The sequence below is a fragment of the Anneissia japonica genome, unplaced genomic scaffold (assembly GCF_011630105.1).
Source record: "Anneissia japonica isolate Jap-2015-1 unplaced genomic scaffold, ASM1163010v1 scaffold288009_len375886_cov190, whole genome shotgun sequence".
Lineage (NCBI taxonomy): Eukaryota > Metazoa > Echinodermata > Crinoidea > Comatulida > Comatulidae > Anneissia > Anneissia japonica.
In genome coordinates, this window is record NW_022748146.1 from 1 (window position 1) to 16,544 (window position 16,544).

General features: G+C 35.3%; 1 protein-coding gene across 1 annotated transcript; it reads left to right on the top strand.

Annotated features, from left to right (window-relative positions):
* The first annotated feature begins 3,125 nt into the window (after window positions 1-3,125).
* LOC117120680 (G-protein coupled receptor GRL101-like) lies at window positions 3,126-14,257 on the top strand. Its single transcript, XM_033265712.1, has 13 exons — window positions 3,126-3,251; window positions 3,801-3,917; window positions 5,724-5,840; window positions 6,283-6,391; window positions 6,579-6,668; window positions 6,748-6,819; window positions 7,214-7,285; window positions 7,917-7,988; window positions 8,307-8,378; window positions 8,894-9,954; window positions 10,628-10,812; window positions 12,665-12,745; window positions 13,118-14,257. The coding sequence occupies exons 5-13, from the start codon at window positions 6,583-6,585 to the stop codon at window positions 13,220-13,222; spliced, it is 1,806 nt and encodes a 601-aa protein (XP_033121603.1). The 5' UTR covers window positions 3,126-3,251; window positions 3,801-3,917; window positions 5,724-5,840; window positions 6,283-6,391; window positions 6,579-6,582; the 3' UTR covers window positions 13,223-14,257.
* Window positions 14,258-16,544: the final 2,287 nt, after the last annotated feature.

The following is a 16,544-nucleotide window of genomic DNA, read 5'->3' on the forward strand; positions in this document are numbered from 1 at the left end:
ATATCGCTTTCAACCTCTGTTTATAAACAGAAGTTCTGACTACTGTGATCTGTGATGCCTGCTGAAAATATAAATTTCGAATTCTGTCAACGTGGATTATCTATCAAAACCTAATGACTGTATGGTGCGCTTTTATGATGCGGGCGTGCATTCTTTTGTTCGAATTGGTAGTTAGCGGGTTTGATTTTAGTTGAACGCATCGCATTCTTCCACAATCGTTGTTTAAGGTCGTAATCTTCTTTTAAAAAAAATGAATCAAAGCTCACCCACTCACCCTTCTCATAGTTAGTTATGTGTCAGGCGGTTTTTTTGGTCGCCAACCCTTGTTCCGATTTTTGGTGTTACAGTATTATTCGCGGTGTTACATTTTATAGTAGCACTGCCCCTCCGGCCAGTTTTGTGTGCCCATTATCGTCAAATAATTTCTTTCATCATTTCTTGGGAACGTTTTTACCGCATGAACACAAAAAATGTTTAAAACCAAGAGACGCAAACCGGCATTCCAATGAAAAAATGTTTTATAATGTATAGGCCTAAGCTTCATTTCAGACTTACGAAAAGACGCCGAAGGCAGAAGACTTCTCAAATTACTGTATAATAAAGGCACGCGCACTCATCGAGTCGTGTATTAGGTAATTCAGATATTTGGGGCACAGACGGTATCTTGCTATAAGATAAGATGTACTCTAGCTGTACAGTACTCAGCTGTACAGTACTCTGCTGTATGTAGTTCATTTCAACAATTCTCAGCGGCCACCTTTTTCACTTATGAAATCACATTGCGGTTGAAGAGTAAGGGGAACAACCGCTCTCCCCACATTAAAAATATGTGGCTGGACGTTTTCCCCTCCCCTATGATCTCCGCAAATGAGTAAGGAACCATCTCTGCAACCCTCCCATCTTTTGGGAGACTTATGTTAAAAGTTCAAAAAAATATTAGATCAGCTTGAAAATTATTCTAATAAATAAGATATGTACACGCCTCTGGGCGGTAAATTGTTACATTTGGCCGCTACTCATGATTATTGAAAGTCAATCAATGACAAGACGTGAAGATTCAATGTATTAATTAAAAGGGGTCCTAAATAATTATCAGTTGCTGGATGGTTCACCCTTATTAGATACGGGTCAAATAATAATAAAGTAAAATAAAATTTTTAAAAAAGCTTGATCGAAATATATATTTTGTATTTTGTAGTGTTCGTTAACTGCAGCGATGCTGAGTTTGCGTGTGACGGTGGTCGTTGTTTGGAATCTTCACTGAGATGCAATGGGATTGCGGAATGTATAGACGAAACGGATGAATTGAAATGTGGTACGTATTAATCAACAGCACCCGTTGCATGAGGGGAACATGCAGCCGTGGTGGTATTAATTTAAACCATCTGAAGTTTTTGGTACTTCACTCCCTAACTACAATTCCTGGGTCCACCCCGTATTCTTCTTCCTATCGAGTATATTCATGAGATCATAATAATAAAATAATAATAATAATAAGGTTTATAAAGCGCACAAATCCACTGCAGTAGTGCTCAAGGCGCACTATACTCTGTGTAGTAGAGCCATGTCGATTTCGTTCTAAAAACTCAACAAATAAGATGTTCGTGTGTAGTTGTGAAAGGATTGGTAGGAACAGGACCGCGACGTGAACGCTCCTTTTTGCTTGCATACGCAATGATACATAAATGAAAGGCAGACTAATCTTAACTTTGGGTATTATTTTAATAAAAACACCTGATTTCTCTGAACCTTATAAAAGGGCATAGATAGTGCCCTTTACTGATTTATATGAAAACACTGCTTATCTGCCAAGCCTGAAACAAAGCTATATCCTAGTATAATTGCCGATTTCATTACTGTAGTAAAAAGTAAAAATGAATGAAGATAAGGTTAGTATTTGTTATTGCAGAAAAATTTTTCTGAAATTTAATCTAAATTATATATTAACGCAAACGTTGTTTCTCTACTGACCAATCGGCCATATTTTTTTTTTTGGGTCATGTGGATAACTTAATGCTGATTAACGCATTTTGGTTACGTTAATTTTCAATGTCAACGAAGTCTGTTTTACGAACCAGTCGAATGAAAATAATACTCAACGAAAATTTGAGCCCAATTTGGTAACAGTTGATGGAGGTGATATTTTAAGAATTAGTAAAGAATACCTTCTAGTAAGTTGCTGCCTCGACTGTAGGACCGAGCCAAAAGGATGAAGCGATGTATCATGGCATTGCTTCCTGAGCGAAAATGCGATTGCCTGTCTCAATCGTTGTCTTGACCCCGTCAATATATTCTAACTACCACCCCTAAATGTATATCTAGCACCCTCATAAAACAGGGCAAGTATTATAAATGAATTTATACAAATTATTTAAATTGAAATTAATTGCCCTATAGGAGGCATTGAGCATACCGATGTAGGCCAAATTGCTGATGCTTGTCTCGACTGTTCCCCATCCTCGGCGATACTGCTAAATACATACTCCGATACAAAAACACCTACGTTTATGATATATACCGGCCAGAAAGAACATACTCAGCAAACACAAAACGTCACAAAATAATGTTCACACAAATTAGGTTATAAGTACGTAATATGGTTCTACAAAATAACGTTTTTATCACTAAACTGTAACGTTATTATGACGTTCTTATAACGTAATATTGTAGGCTGGGTGTTACAATGTGTAATACACCTCTGCAATATTGTTTTTCTATAGCTGAATGCAGTGAAGGTTTCATGCGATGCAGTGATGGAACATGTTTACATTCAAAATATGTATGTGACGGATTTAAAGACTGTCCAAACGGAATAGACGAACCTATGAGTTGTCATATGGGTAAGTTTACAATCTAGCTCGCATGGCTATTTCACATTAATTATTTTACTCGTTACCTTTCTCTTTGGTAGTCTTATTTCCAATTAGATCAGTAGGCCCAACTGATTCTATTCTTTCACAATAAAAGTCATAATTTATAAATCTCCTACCTACTGTATTAAATGAGTTCTGACACTTTCTTATAAGGTTCTAACTTTAACATTTTAACTAATATGAGATATAGTTTTTATGCTACAGTACTTAAATAATGTATTGTAAGGTGTCATTTATTTTTAACAGATACATGTGAAAAATGGAAAATTAGGTGTGAAAATGGTGTTTGTGCGGATCAGCGGTACCTATGCATACGTGACTATGATGAGTATGAGAAGCTTCTTGGCTGTCGAGATCGTAGTCATTTACACAATTGTGGTAGGTATTCTATATTCATTAAAGCAGAGATTTTATTAAAATTGAAGGTCTATTTTGAACACTTGATTCGCAGTTTTTTTAACAGTTTATGTGAGCAATGACAAACTTTTCTATCTTTTCCTTGAATTTTTATCTCGATTTGGTCGTTGTCATGTTTCCAGTTTAAGGTGTTAAAGTACTCGTTTAAATTCAAAGTCGTTTACAGTGTTATTTTATTTTTATTATGTGTTCTTTGATTAGTAAAATACTTTTTATCAAACTTTTAAACGTTGTAACTTCAATTATATATGCATGCATGCATGTATGTATGTTTGTATGCATTTATGTTGGTAAGTATATACGTATGACATTGAGTATTTGGACACTATTGACGCCCCATAAACTTAGTACTAGTAGACTAAAAAACATAAAAACATATATTTTTTTAATTTTGAAGGTATTAGACAATTACTTTTATACCACCTACGCTACGCCACTGTTATGAATGTATGTTGATATTTATAAAGAAATAATAGAATAATAATAATAATAATTGTTTGTTAAATTCAGCTGTGTTCCAGTGTCCCGCTCACACTTACAAGTGTCCCAGCTCATTCTGCATCCCACTTAAGAGCCGATGTGATGGTAAAAATGATTGTGATAACGGAGAGGATGAACAATATTGTGGTAATAATATGATTGATATTAGCTTTTTCCAAATTATCTAGTTTAATGTGACTGTGACAACGACATGTGTGGGCAAATCTCTTACGTTCTGCAATATACGGACGATACAATTTTATATAGAGCCACTAGGTCTCCTATAGACCAGCAATCCGAAATGACCTGAATATTATTCTCAATTGGAGCTTACATAACAAGATGCTCCTTAACTCATCAAAGATTAAGTCGATGTGCATAATTAGTTCATCAAGTCTAAAAAACAATTCGCAATTATATAATATTGGTTTAAACGTTCTGACTCAGGTTAGCTATTATAAATACATACAGTAGGAGTAACTTTTACTTCAAGATTGGACTGGGGGCTGCATATATAGCAGACGAGATAGAAATTGCTGGGGTAGTTCTAAAATTATTTTGTGCAATAGTTCGCCCAATTATAGAATATGCGATCCCTGCTGCATCAGACGGGACATCTAAACTCTTTAGAGCAGGAGAAACGCAGAACTCGAGCCTGGTTCCAGAATATGGGAGGAAACTTACATGCACAACGTCTTGGTATTATCTGTTAATTTCAATTGAAAAACGTTTTCAGCTCCTTACCATTTCTTTTATTGCCAAATGTCTTCATGGCTCTTATGATTTGGATATTTTTAATTACAACTATAAATACTAGAGTCTAGACACGGTAATCATCTTAAATCTGTAAACCCATATGCTCGAACAAATTCTCTAAAATATTCTGTGTTAAGTATGTTTCCACGTGTTTGGAAGGTACTACCTGTATAAACTAGGGATTTATTGCTTTAATCGGAATATCACACAATAGGATACCTACTTGATAGTGATTGGTTTACTTTTAGGAATCCGGCCTGTTTCTGATATTTTATGCTTTTTTATGTTGTATTGTAACCGGTTGTTGTTTCTATGGATTTTACTGAGACAAAATACAGTAAATGAAATGATGATGTCATATCACACCCATATATTAATGTCAAAGTTACTAGAAACACAAAATAGAGTTCTCCACAGAAAAAAAAAACTGTTCCACCAAAATGCATGATGGGGGATACAAACAATGGGGCGCCGCGTACGGCTGGATCTAAATTACTTCTGCCACTGTTACATAAATGTGAATATATAACCTCCTTATGCGGAGTTTGAAATTGTTGCCATTATCCATAATAATAATATACAAACAAGTAGGCATAAATAAATTAAAACAATAAAATGACACAAAAGCGCAGAATTGTATAACCGGACTCTGATTAGTGATAAAGTTTTCCTCCATTAGTGGAAAAAGAAGGGCGCCGGCCGTGTGCGTCTGGAATATATCTAGCAACAGAAGGGCCCCCTATACGTCTGGACCAAGTATAAAAAACTTGCATTATAAAAATAGAAGGGCGCCGCGTAAATCTGGACCAATTTCCGCCTAATTTTTGCTATGCGAGTGTTCTATCTTGTATTTCTAGAATCTTTGCTAATGGGCAAATTATATATATTTGACTCCTGTTATACTCCTACATTTGCGGAGTCCTAAGAGTTCGGTCCACCAGAAGAAAAAACAAAATGATGTAAAAAATGATAATGATTTAAGGACTCCTACCTTTTGAATCTTCATGGCATTTTTGTTTACCATGGTTATTTTATGATAGCAGCTTTGCCCTCTAAATCATGGTCTTGCTGCTTAAACTCCAAGCCTGTTCTTCACAGTGGACTGGAGTTTTAAATAAATGTACATCCACATATTTTCTAAAATCATCTACAAAATATTATTTTATCTGGTGTTAAACGTAATATCATATTTCATAGATGATTATAAGTGTCCTGGATATTTCAAATGCCAAGATGCAACAAATTGTATTTCTCAAGATCGTGTCTGTAACAATATCAAAGACTGTGTCCGTGGTGATGATGAACTTTTCTGCAGTAAGTTTAGTAATTTAATTATATATATTGTGTTATATCCATTTAGAAAACAGTTCATGCATGACTTGATTTACAGCATCAAATGAAGTTCTAACTTAAAATATTTTGGAAATCCTGACAATTCGGAATGTATTAACAATTACTAATAACTACAAAGCTAGTGCCATATCCAACTACCTCAATTTTTTTCAACACTTATGAAAATATACATAGGCCATGGGCATGTGTTCAGAAAATCTAGTACCTAAATACTCTATTAGGGGTGGTAGAATTACAATTTGTATCTTTTTTTAAATTTACATATAAACACAACATATCATATTTTTCTAACCTGTGTTAACACATTATAGCAATCCTAAATCAATTGGGACTGATAGCATTATTTGCCTGAATCCCAATAAAAGGATATTTCAACAACGTGTTTCAACAACTGATTATTTAGATGTAGTGTGTCCAGATGGATGTACCTGCAATGGTCTTTCTTTTAACTGTTCTGGTGCTGAGTGGAAGGACAATAAAGGTGCTCTTGTACCAAGAGATATACGATACTTGTAAGTCAAAATGTATTCTACCTTAAATTTTACTAAGACCATATGAAGAATGGATAAAAATTTGAATGAGAAATTATTAATAAAATAAAGGAGTATACTGGTTTGATGCACAGCAACCAAAAAGTACATACAGTGTTAATACAAATCACATACTATTTCAAACACTTTGGTTTATTTACTTTCTTAGAAACATGAGCGGAGTTTCTTCAAATCCCGTCGATTCGGTGGATAAACTACTTTTTGTCAATCTGAGAATTTTCAGGTTCCTGGCAATCTTGTAAGTATGACTACAATGGAATCAGTGAAAGTTCATTCTTGTTTTCTAAAGTTTTCATTGTTACGTGTTTTTTTTGTAGGGATATCTCTGGAAACAGTATCAGGGCAGTAAAAAACACAGACTTTCAACAGCTGGTGCACCTAAGGACACTGTAAGTTGCTTGTGGACGTAAACATTTTAAAGAATGTGGTTAATTCTGTAATATTTAAACTATTTCGCATTATCGGTACTAACCCGTGTTCAGTCGACAAAATCTACCTAGGTAGACGTCTGAAGACAGCACGTTGGGTTGTTGCGGTTGTTTGTTATCCTTCTAACTCATTTCAAGATAAGTCAAGCAGCATCTAAGACGACCCAAAGAGGTTCAGCAAGGCACAAATAAAATGCTACTTCCCTTATAGGTGTATTGCTTTACACAGAGACAACAAAGTTTCTTTTTATTGTACATTGATAAATGAAGGATATTGATATTAATTGTAAATTTATAATTTGTTATATTTTATATTTATAATGTTTACGCTTCATCATTGATATGTTTTTATTAGTTGCATCCAAAACAACATGATAACGTCATTAAGTGGTGACATCTTTAAAGATTTACACAATCTAAAATACCTGTAAGTAAATAAACATTCTTTACTCAGTCTACAATAATATAACAAATAAAGAACTAAAATAAATACATAAATATTGTAGTCCTGCTTTGAATAAGAGATGACTGGGAATGTCACTGTTATTTGTGCAAAATATGAGATTTCAGTAATCTCGGTAAGGAAAGGAAACGAAGATGACTGGGAATGTCACTTTTCGTATTATTTGTGCAAAATATGAGATTTCAGTAATCTCGGTAAGGAAAGGAAACGAAGGCCATTGTTGACATGTAAGGATGAGTGTTTAACAAGCGAGTGTGCAGCGAGTACAAATACTTGTGTCCAATGAACAGAAAGCAACCATTTTTCTGATGACGAAAGTTCAAAGTGTCCAGGAAACGAAGAATACCGGTACTGTATACCTAATTTGTAAAAATATTTTAAAGTGAGGATCAGTGTCTTTTAATTCAAAAGCTCCGGAGAGGCATACAAAGTTACAGCTTTTGAACGTTATGAGGAAGCTGAATGTGTCTACAGTATGTATAAACAACAAGTTCAATTTGTATGTTAATATTCAAATATAAATTTACAATTGTATTGAGCTAAATGACACAAGTTTATGTTGTACTATGAGTACTTTACTGCTTTAATATTTTAGTGATATACGTGGTAACGGGCTGAAATCAATAGACTTGAAAACATTTGCAGGATTATCAAACCTGGAATATTTGTGAGTACAAATTAAGGCAATGGATATTTTGCCTGGTATAACGCCTATTGTTCATGTAGCATTTTAGTGATGATTAGATGTAAATAGAATTCGAGCAGGCAGAAACACTTTGTAATATGTCCGACTGAAATAACACTTTTGAATTTTTCTTTTAAGAATAAATTATACCAGCTGTTTGTACAATTATTAATGATAACAATAACGTATATGATAACATAGTATTAATATTGAATAAATATAGTTAGGCCTAGTTATAATACAAAATATACATTAAACAGTATGTTGTGTTATTTGTATTACATATAAATTTGCTTACAGAGATATATCGGGAAATAATATTGATGAGTTCGATAAAACCGTATTTAAGGATCTGGCATCTGTTAAAAAATTGTAAGTATACTTTCATGAATCATGTAAAATAGACACGTAACATACTACAACATTTAACATAAGTATGTCGTTATATTTCTGTATCTTATAAGGATGACATACTATTATGTGTGCTGGACCACTATCATTATTAAAATTTCAAATTAAATAATTGTAATGTAATGGCTATGGACTTGTATAGAACATATTACAGAAACAGTCTCTAGCACATTAAAACAATTTCTTGAAATAACAAAAATCTTGAAAAATAATAACCTGAAACTGACAAATGAAGACAAATCAGGAGGCAAAAAGAACACATCAGATAGAACCATGTGCGCATAGAGACCTTGTTTATTTGCACTATATAAATCCATCTATTATTATTATTAGTGCCACTGCTCCATTCTCCGGCACTTTAATGGCCTAAATAATAGTTCCCTGGATGATTCACTGCAGCTCGAAGAAAAATACAAATCGATGGAACAAAGCAAAAATATTAAATTCATTTACATGCACCATATTTAATGTTTCAGAATCTCAGATGACTATGCATTTTGCTGTTTACTAAATGAGAAAAAAGATGTCGATTGTATACCAGACGCTGACGTCTTCTCGTCTTGTGCAAATCTGATGAAGAAAAAGGTCTTACGAGTCTTTTTATGGTTTTTCGGGTTGAGTGCACTTCTTGGAAACATGTTCGTGATCGTATGGCGGGCAAGAAACCGGCCTGCAGTGAAAAGTCCTTCATACATACAGTCTCTTTTGATAACGAATCTTGCAGTAGCAGATGCTCTCATGGGTGTATATATGGTGATCATTGCAAGTGCTGATGTGTATTATCGTGATGATTACGTTATACATGATAGATATTGGAAAGGAAGTTTTATTTGTAACTTCGCAGGAATTCTAGCTTTTCTGTCAAGCGAAACATCTGTATTCACTCTTACTGCGATTAGTTGTGACCGATTTTTGAACATAGCATTTCCATTTCACAGATGTCATCTTACCCCAAAAACAGTGAAATGTGTGGTGACAGCTAGCTGGACAATAACGTTGATCTTGAGCATCATCCCAGCGCTGCCATCGTCTTACTTCAACAGTGAGTTCTATGGCGTCACAAGTGTCTGTTTGGCATTACCATTAACATCGGAAAGAGTACGAGGATGGGAATACACTGCTGCAATTTTCATTGGTGTCAATATGCTTTGCTTTTTATTAATCTTTTTATCTTACTCTGGAATTTTCATTTTAATTAAAGTATCTAGTGCAAAACTAAAAAAGATAGGCCTAGGTAGTATGGATTCTGTAAAGAAGCAGCACATTGCTCTAGCTGTGCGGATGGTTTTTATAGTTGCGACAGATTTTCTTTGCTGGGTGCCAATCATAATCATGGGAATACTGTCGTTGACAAGACGAGTTGATATACCAGCAGAAGTTTACGCTTGGGCGGCAGTCTTCATTTTGCCAATTAATTCAGCAATAAATCCGTTTTTGTATACCATCGCATCATTGAAGAAAGTTCGGAAACAACTCAAAGCATCTAAAGTTATATCAGAAAACATATCTCAAACTGAAAAATCCACAGTGAATATGGGTAAGTGGTAAACATTAAGCCTCACACACACCAATGTAGGTCTATTTTCTCAGTGAATGATGCGATTCTATGGAGAATGCAGAGCGACGACGCGCGCCCGCAATAGATCGTCTAGCGCTCACAGGGAGCGGAGTTGGATTAGATATAGGCCTAGTTCAGACTAGGTGGATAAACCCGGCTCAACTCACTGGGTTTATCCACCTGCCAGTCTGAACTAGGTGGCTTATCTCAAGCCGGGCTGTGTTCCTATAGTAACTGGGCCTGGCGCGCCACCGTGTTTAACTTTTCTAAGCCGGGCTTTAATCATTGCAGGGGGTCTTGCATTGACTTCGGGTGACAAAATGACCAATCAGCATTCAATTACGTACGCTGTGAGCGAGCGTACATTTCGCGAGCAATGTTTTAAAACATGTTTCCTGGTTACGTTTCATTATTATGCAAATTCTCGCCTTGCTAATACCGCTAGTCTGAACGCCCGGCAAAGTTAAGCCGGGCTTAACGTTGAGCCGGGCTTAACTGAAGCCTGGCTCATCTCCATGTCTGAACGTAGCCCTAGACGTGCGACGGTCTACGACCGTTGTACGACGCAGTGAGTGCCCGGCTTACCTAACGTCCCCTTATTGCTTGGGACTGAATGTTGATTAATCCCTTATTAACGCACTTTTCTTCAAAGTTGCAAGTAATGAGAATGAATACCAACGAAAAAAACGCGAGTTGTCTGTCGTGAACAAAATAGAAGAAATAGTAAATTCTACTGTTGTTACTGGCAACAATGAAGTTGATGATGAGATATATGAACATCTTTCGAAGGCGCTGCATTTAGCCAAACAAGTACAGGAAAGTAGTAGCAAAGCACAGGTAACCAAGTCTCTATATTTTTTTTTAGATTTGTTACATAACATATATTATTTACTGATATTACACTAGTCCATCCTAACTGGCGAGTTTCACTGGTATACGGTATATACAATTTTATAGATAAAATATTTTGTTTTACTTAACTGAAATTTTACTAAAGTAACATTTAGAAACAAAGCTGTTGTTACCTGCGGGTAAACGGTAAACCAGGGACGTAGCCAGGATTTTGAAAGGGGGTCCAGGGGCAAAGCCCCCTGGAAAGTAGCATGCTCTGAAAGTAAAAATTGCAATAAACCTATCATAAATAAAAGTAAGCCTAACAATAATTATATAATAACTCCACAGTGGTGGATCCAGGAATTCGAAAAAGTTGACCCAGGGAGGGACTTTTACAGATTGAGGAACCACCCACCTCAGCCCCACTATGGCTGGGGCTGAGGCAAGAAAATTATAATTAAGGCACCTCTAGATGGACTTAAATTTGAAGAGAGGGGCCTATATTTTTCTCCTTTTTTCCATAAAATATTTAGGGGGCGAGTGGGCCTTGAATCTTCCACTGCTCAAAACATTCTTTATCCAAAGTAGACATAATCACGAAAAATGGGCTGGTGAAACCAGATCACATCCTAAAAACAAATGTATGCACACTCGCCTCATCAACAGTCACGGAGACATTCTCTGAGTCAGGTGTCGACTCATGGAGTTTAATGTCATACCCAGGAAAGGCGCAAACTGTTTTGAAAGATGGAGGGGGTGGGGAGAGACATTTTGTGAGTCTACACCCACCTCAGACCCTTTATAGATAACCAGAAAATGACATTTTCAGTAAAATTTATCATCATCACATCACCATATATAATCCAAATGAATCGCCAACAAATTTCTCATGATCTTTCTTGACTTCTCATGATCTTTTCTCTATCAGGGATTTTCGGCAACCATAGTGATCTTAACATGTGTAATGTACCACAGGAAATAAAGCTTAAAAAACATTGTCTTTGAATATGTACTTTACATACTACAAAGCCATGATTTCACAACCACCTCAGCCCAACCATAGTTGGGGCTGTATGGGTGTATGCATGGGGGTGGGGGGGAAGGTTGTACGACCACCACCCCCCCAACCCCAAACAAAAATTTTCAAAGGTCCACATTTTTTCTGAAGACATTTTTTTCTAGGGCCTTTTTGACAATGACATAAATGAAAAAAAGCATTGATGAGGTACCAGCAATGAGTCCAAACACCTTGCCAATTGCATGACATAATCTATATCAATTCCTGGGATTTATGTTTTTAAGATTAAAAAAAAAATCACGCTTGGGCCTATGTGTTATTATAGTAGGCTATATGTATAATGTGTGCTGATGCATATTTACATATTTATTTAGTTTACAAGGAATTTGCATTGGCTAGCAAGAACAAGCTTTAACGTTTTAACACTGTGTACAAAAGGTGTGGGGGGAGATGCCGAGGCTCCCACGGCTCCCCCTCTATACGTCCCTGCGGTAAACACGGTCAAGCCTCAGAGAATATAGCTCACCAAAGGAAATATCAGTCGATAGTGTGATATTACCAATTCCCAAATAAACTTACATGTAGCATGGCATTTTTCAATAATCAGTATCTCATCGAGTGGCCAAAATATTACTACCAAACACCTGACAAGCTTTGGAAAAAAAAAACTGAAACTAAATTCGACCAAAAGCATGTTGCATGAGCGGCTTACATCTGTATTTTTTAAAAAAATAGCCTACAGTTGCACACGTGTTTTTTTTCTTTGTTTTTTTTTTAATAAGGAAATATAAATATTAATGACTAATTAATTTAAGATATTGTTATTGTGTTTTTCAGGTGAAAACTTCAGAGCAAGCGGTTGGCGTTAATTCAAACCACTCATCGCAAGCAGACACGCTGGTGAAGAGCGATTGTGCAGTAAGTGTACATAACCAAGTTCAAGATGCAGATTCCTAGTATTCTTGGATTAAAAAAACATCTGGAGATTCTGGGATTTCATGTATTTATCTTTAGGCACTGGCTGATTACATCCAAATTAAATAATGCTATTTTACTTGCCCTATCATCTACCACCTTAATTAAATTTTTAAATGGTGATTTATAATTACTGTATTTGTCTATTGTAGAGCAGGAATCTTGTTGTCCATACCAGAATCGCCCGATTATAAAATTTACCGATAGCTGAATTGACTTGGTAGTACATTATACTAGTATTTTATATTTTGAATTAAAAAAGAAAACACAGATTATTAAATGATTGATTCAAGACTATATTATTTTGTTTTTCAGGTGAAAAATTCCGAGCAACCGGTTGTTGTGAACTCAAACGACGAATCGGACACGCAGGTGAAGAGCGATTGTGTATATAACCCAGTTTATGATGCCAATTCATAGTACATATTCTTGAATTGAAAAACATCTGGAGAAATGTAATGTGCTTGATCAGCAAATTTTATATGTGAATTGACAGTCATTCTTAGACCTTGATTTTATTATTTTTGTAAACATATTGTAAACTATCTTTATCGAAATATTTTTTGGAGGGGACAGCTGCTTTGAAAGAGTTATTGATTTTAATTTTTAAAGCTGCAACAAAAATGTTTCTGTATTTATTTGAAAAAAAAACAACCTTAAAATTTGAACGGATTCCTCGAGAATATATAATTTGAGATATGTGGGCTCCGGCTTTGGAAATGCACGGGATGCACTGCACTCAATGATGGATTTAATTGAATTTTATTCGAAATTCATTCTATAATATAGAATTCCGAGGATAAAAACAGAAAGGTCAACTTATTTCAATTGTGGTCCTTAAAACATTCATTACGTCGAAATAAGATTTTATAACTACAATACTTCAAACAACAAAAAGCAGCACAAAATTTCCTTAAAAAAAAGAAAAGAAAAGAAAAGCAAATTACTGAAGCCTGTGATTAACAATTTGGTTTTTTTTTTTATCAATTTTAATTAATTTACTTACTTACTTACTACTTTACTGCCGGTCCGCCAGATAGTAGGATGACCTCGGCTGAATTTGCTTTTGTCTAGGATTACTTTCCTCCAATCATGTCTGCTTTCTGCGATTCTTCGTATTGTTTCTACATCTTTTAAATTATTGATCTTGGGTGGTAGTGCAGATGGTAACCGTCTGTGAAAGGTGATCAGGTTGTTCGATAAAGTAACTGGTAGTGTGGTTCGTGATCGTCCTCTATATTTTTGATGTTTAGAGTTCTCGAAATAGTAGTTTATTGCTTCATTAGCTGGGACTTACCTTTGCAATCTAAAAATGTGACCGAAAAGTCTCCATCCAGAGGTGACGGAACTAGGGGGTGACTGCGTTATGGAGAGTAATGTGTGACCGGAAATGGTCTGCAGTCAGTTGGTTGTTACCATGCGCCAGTGATGTTGCAACATGAAACTATTTATGTAATGCATGAATAAAGTTCGGGGTTTGTCGGGTAGTAAAATGATTATTGTACATTTTAAGTGCTCCAGTTACTCCATGCATAAGTGTAAGCTAAATTACAGTGATTAATTAGCAAAGATATGGAGACAATTAATTCGAAGTACGGTGCTCATGAGGCAAGAGGGGATGAAAATGCTTTGTGAAAATGAGGACTCCGCATCCTCTGGTTATTTAACAATGTGCAAATGTTACATAAACACCTGGGAAGGAAGGTGCAATATCACGTTCTGTTGCCTAGCATACGTCTGTAAAGTAGCCTGGGGTGGGGGCTTGTGGTGGAACGGTAAGCATAAGTTGGTTAGTCAACAATATGCAAATGTTACATGAAAACCTGGGAAGGATGGCATATCACGTTCTGTTGCCTAGCCTACTGATATACTGTGTAGCGGGGGACGGTGGGAGGGTATTTATTAGTAAGACCTAGGTCTAGGCCTAAGTTAGACAGTGCAATTATATGTGATACAAAGTACACTTTCGAAAGAAATAAATTAAAATAAGAGAAAAAAAATTAAATAAGAATAATTCAGTTGCAGACGTACCTTGTTTAAGTATTATACAATACGGGTATTGTAGCCCTAGTTAGGCAAGGCATCCATGTGCTAAGCAGCGGTGTTTATACATGATAAACACCACTGTTCTATGCACCTTGCATATGGTTATCCAGAACGATCGTTTGTTACCTTAGTTGGTAACATTTTGCCTTAACTAATTAATATTCATTCAATTCTTTGTATAGGCATATATACTCTTAGTTAAGAAAGGCGAGTTTTTTCGTGTTTGCTTTTCTGTTTGTACTGATGATGGGTTGGAGTGAACACCCGAATCTCTACGTTTCATTAAAGCTGAACTGGATTATCGTTTCTTCGCAGTTGTAAAACGTTCCACGTTTTCCCAAAATTCATTTGTTATTATTATTAATTATTATTGTTATTATTATTATCATGATTATTATTAATATTATTATTATTATCATAATCATCATCTTCATTATTATTGCATTATTTTCATTATTATTATTATTATTATATAATTAATAGTATTGGTATAATTAATATTATTGGTATTATTATGATATATACAGTATCCTTCTTACATTTTGAATTTTAAATTTCTATAGTCTTTATTGATTGTCTATATACTTTCTGATTTTTGTCATTTGATGTATTTTATTGTATGTGTTGCTGGGCCATGGGTGATAACAATGTTTTTACACTGATCAGGTCACCCAGGGTAAAGAAGAAATAAATAAAATAAAAATAGATAGACTGGAAATTTACTGAGAGCTGAATTGACTTGGTGTTTTCTATTTTGTACTAAAACTCTTTTTGTTATGTTATATATTTACATTAATAGACGGTCTTTGAATGAAATGATTTTTGTATGAATAAATGGCTAGTTGTAAAGTAAATTAGTTATGCTGTTGAGAAGTAAAAAAGGACGAATTATTCGTTAAAATAAATATTTATATTCAAATATATATGTCAACCCTTTCTTTGTTTCTGATGCACAGTATATTTTAGTAATAGGTGGAAAATACGTGCAACATGCACACCATTGACTCTGTCTCTTATACACATCTAGATGTGTATAAGAGACAGATATTACTACCAAACACCTGACAAGCAGTGGATGCTTAGTTTATTTTGTCATTCTGATCGGATTTTCTCTACTGTTCTCTTTTAATTTTAAATTGTTTTTAAATTGTTTTGCATTATGTGGCCGTTTGCTATTTGATGGGTTTTTCCCATTTGCCTTTTTTAAATTTATATATTATTAAAGAATCTCTATTGAGATCCAGCGGGCCGCCATTGATGCACGGTAGAGATTGCATCTATAGATCTCCGATTTTGTTCACAAATTCACGGACTAGTGCTGTCTCGTAAGAATTTCGTAGGACGCGTTAACAGTGACAAAATATTCTCTGTATCTACTGGAACCGAGCCGCATAGCTTGTATTCCACTATTTGCATTCACACCTGGGCTGTGTATATTGCCTGGGTTTGGGTCTGTAATCGTTAGTGGTCGTGGGACTAGTTTGGGCCCTACCTAAGCTGGTCGAACGTTTCGTTTGGGTCTGTACCCTAGCTGCACTGATGAGGCCTGGAAGGCCGAAACTGATCCGTCTGCAGATATTAGGATTCTTTCCAGTGGATGCCTAGTTTATTTTGTCATTCTGATCGGATTTTCTCTACTGTTCCGTTTTCCGTTTTAATTTTAAATTCTTTTGCATTATGTGGCCGTTTGCTGTTT

What these genes read in the sequence shown, in the direction of transcription:
- LOC117120680 (XM_033265712.1), top strand. Translation starts at nt 6,583, where the DNA reads ATGAGCGGAGTTTCTTCAAATCCCGTCGATTCGGTGGATAAACTACTT. An exon ending in CTGGCATCTGTTAAAAAATT is followed by an intron (nt 8,379 to 8,893) that starts GTAAGTATACTT and finishes TTAATGTTTCAG; the next exon opens with AATCTCAGATGACTATGCAT. An exon ending in AAAATCCACAGTGAATATGG is followed by an intron (nt 9,955 to 10,627) that starts GTAAGTGGTAAA and finishes TTTTCTTCAAAG; the next exon opens with TTGCAAGTAATGAGAATGAA.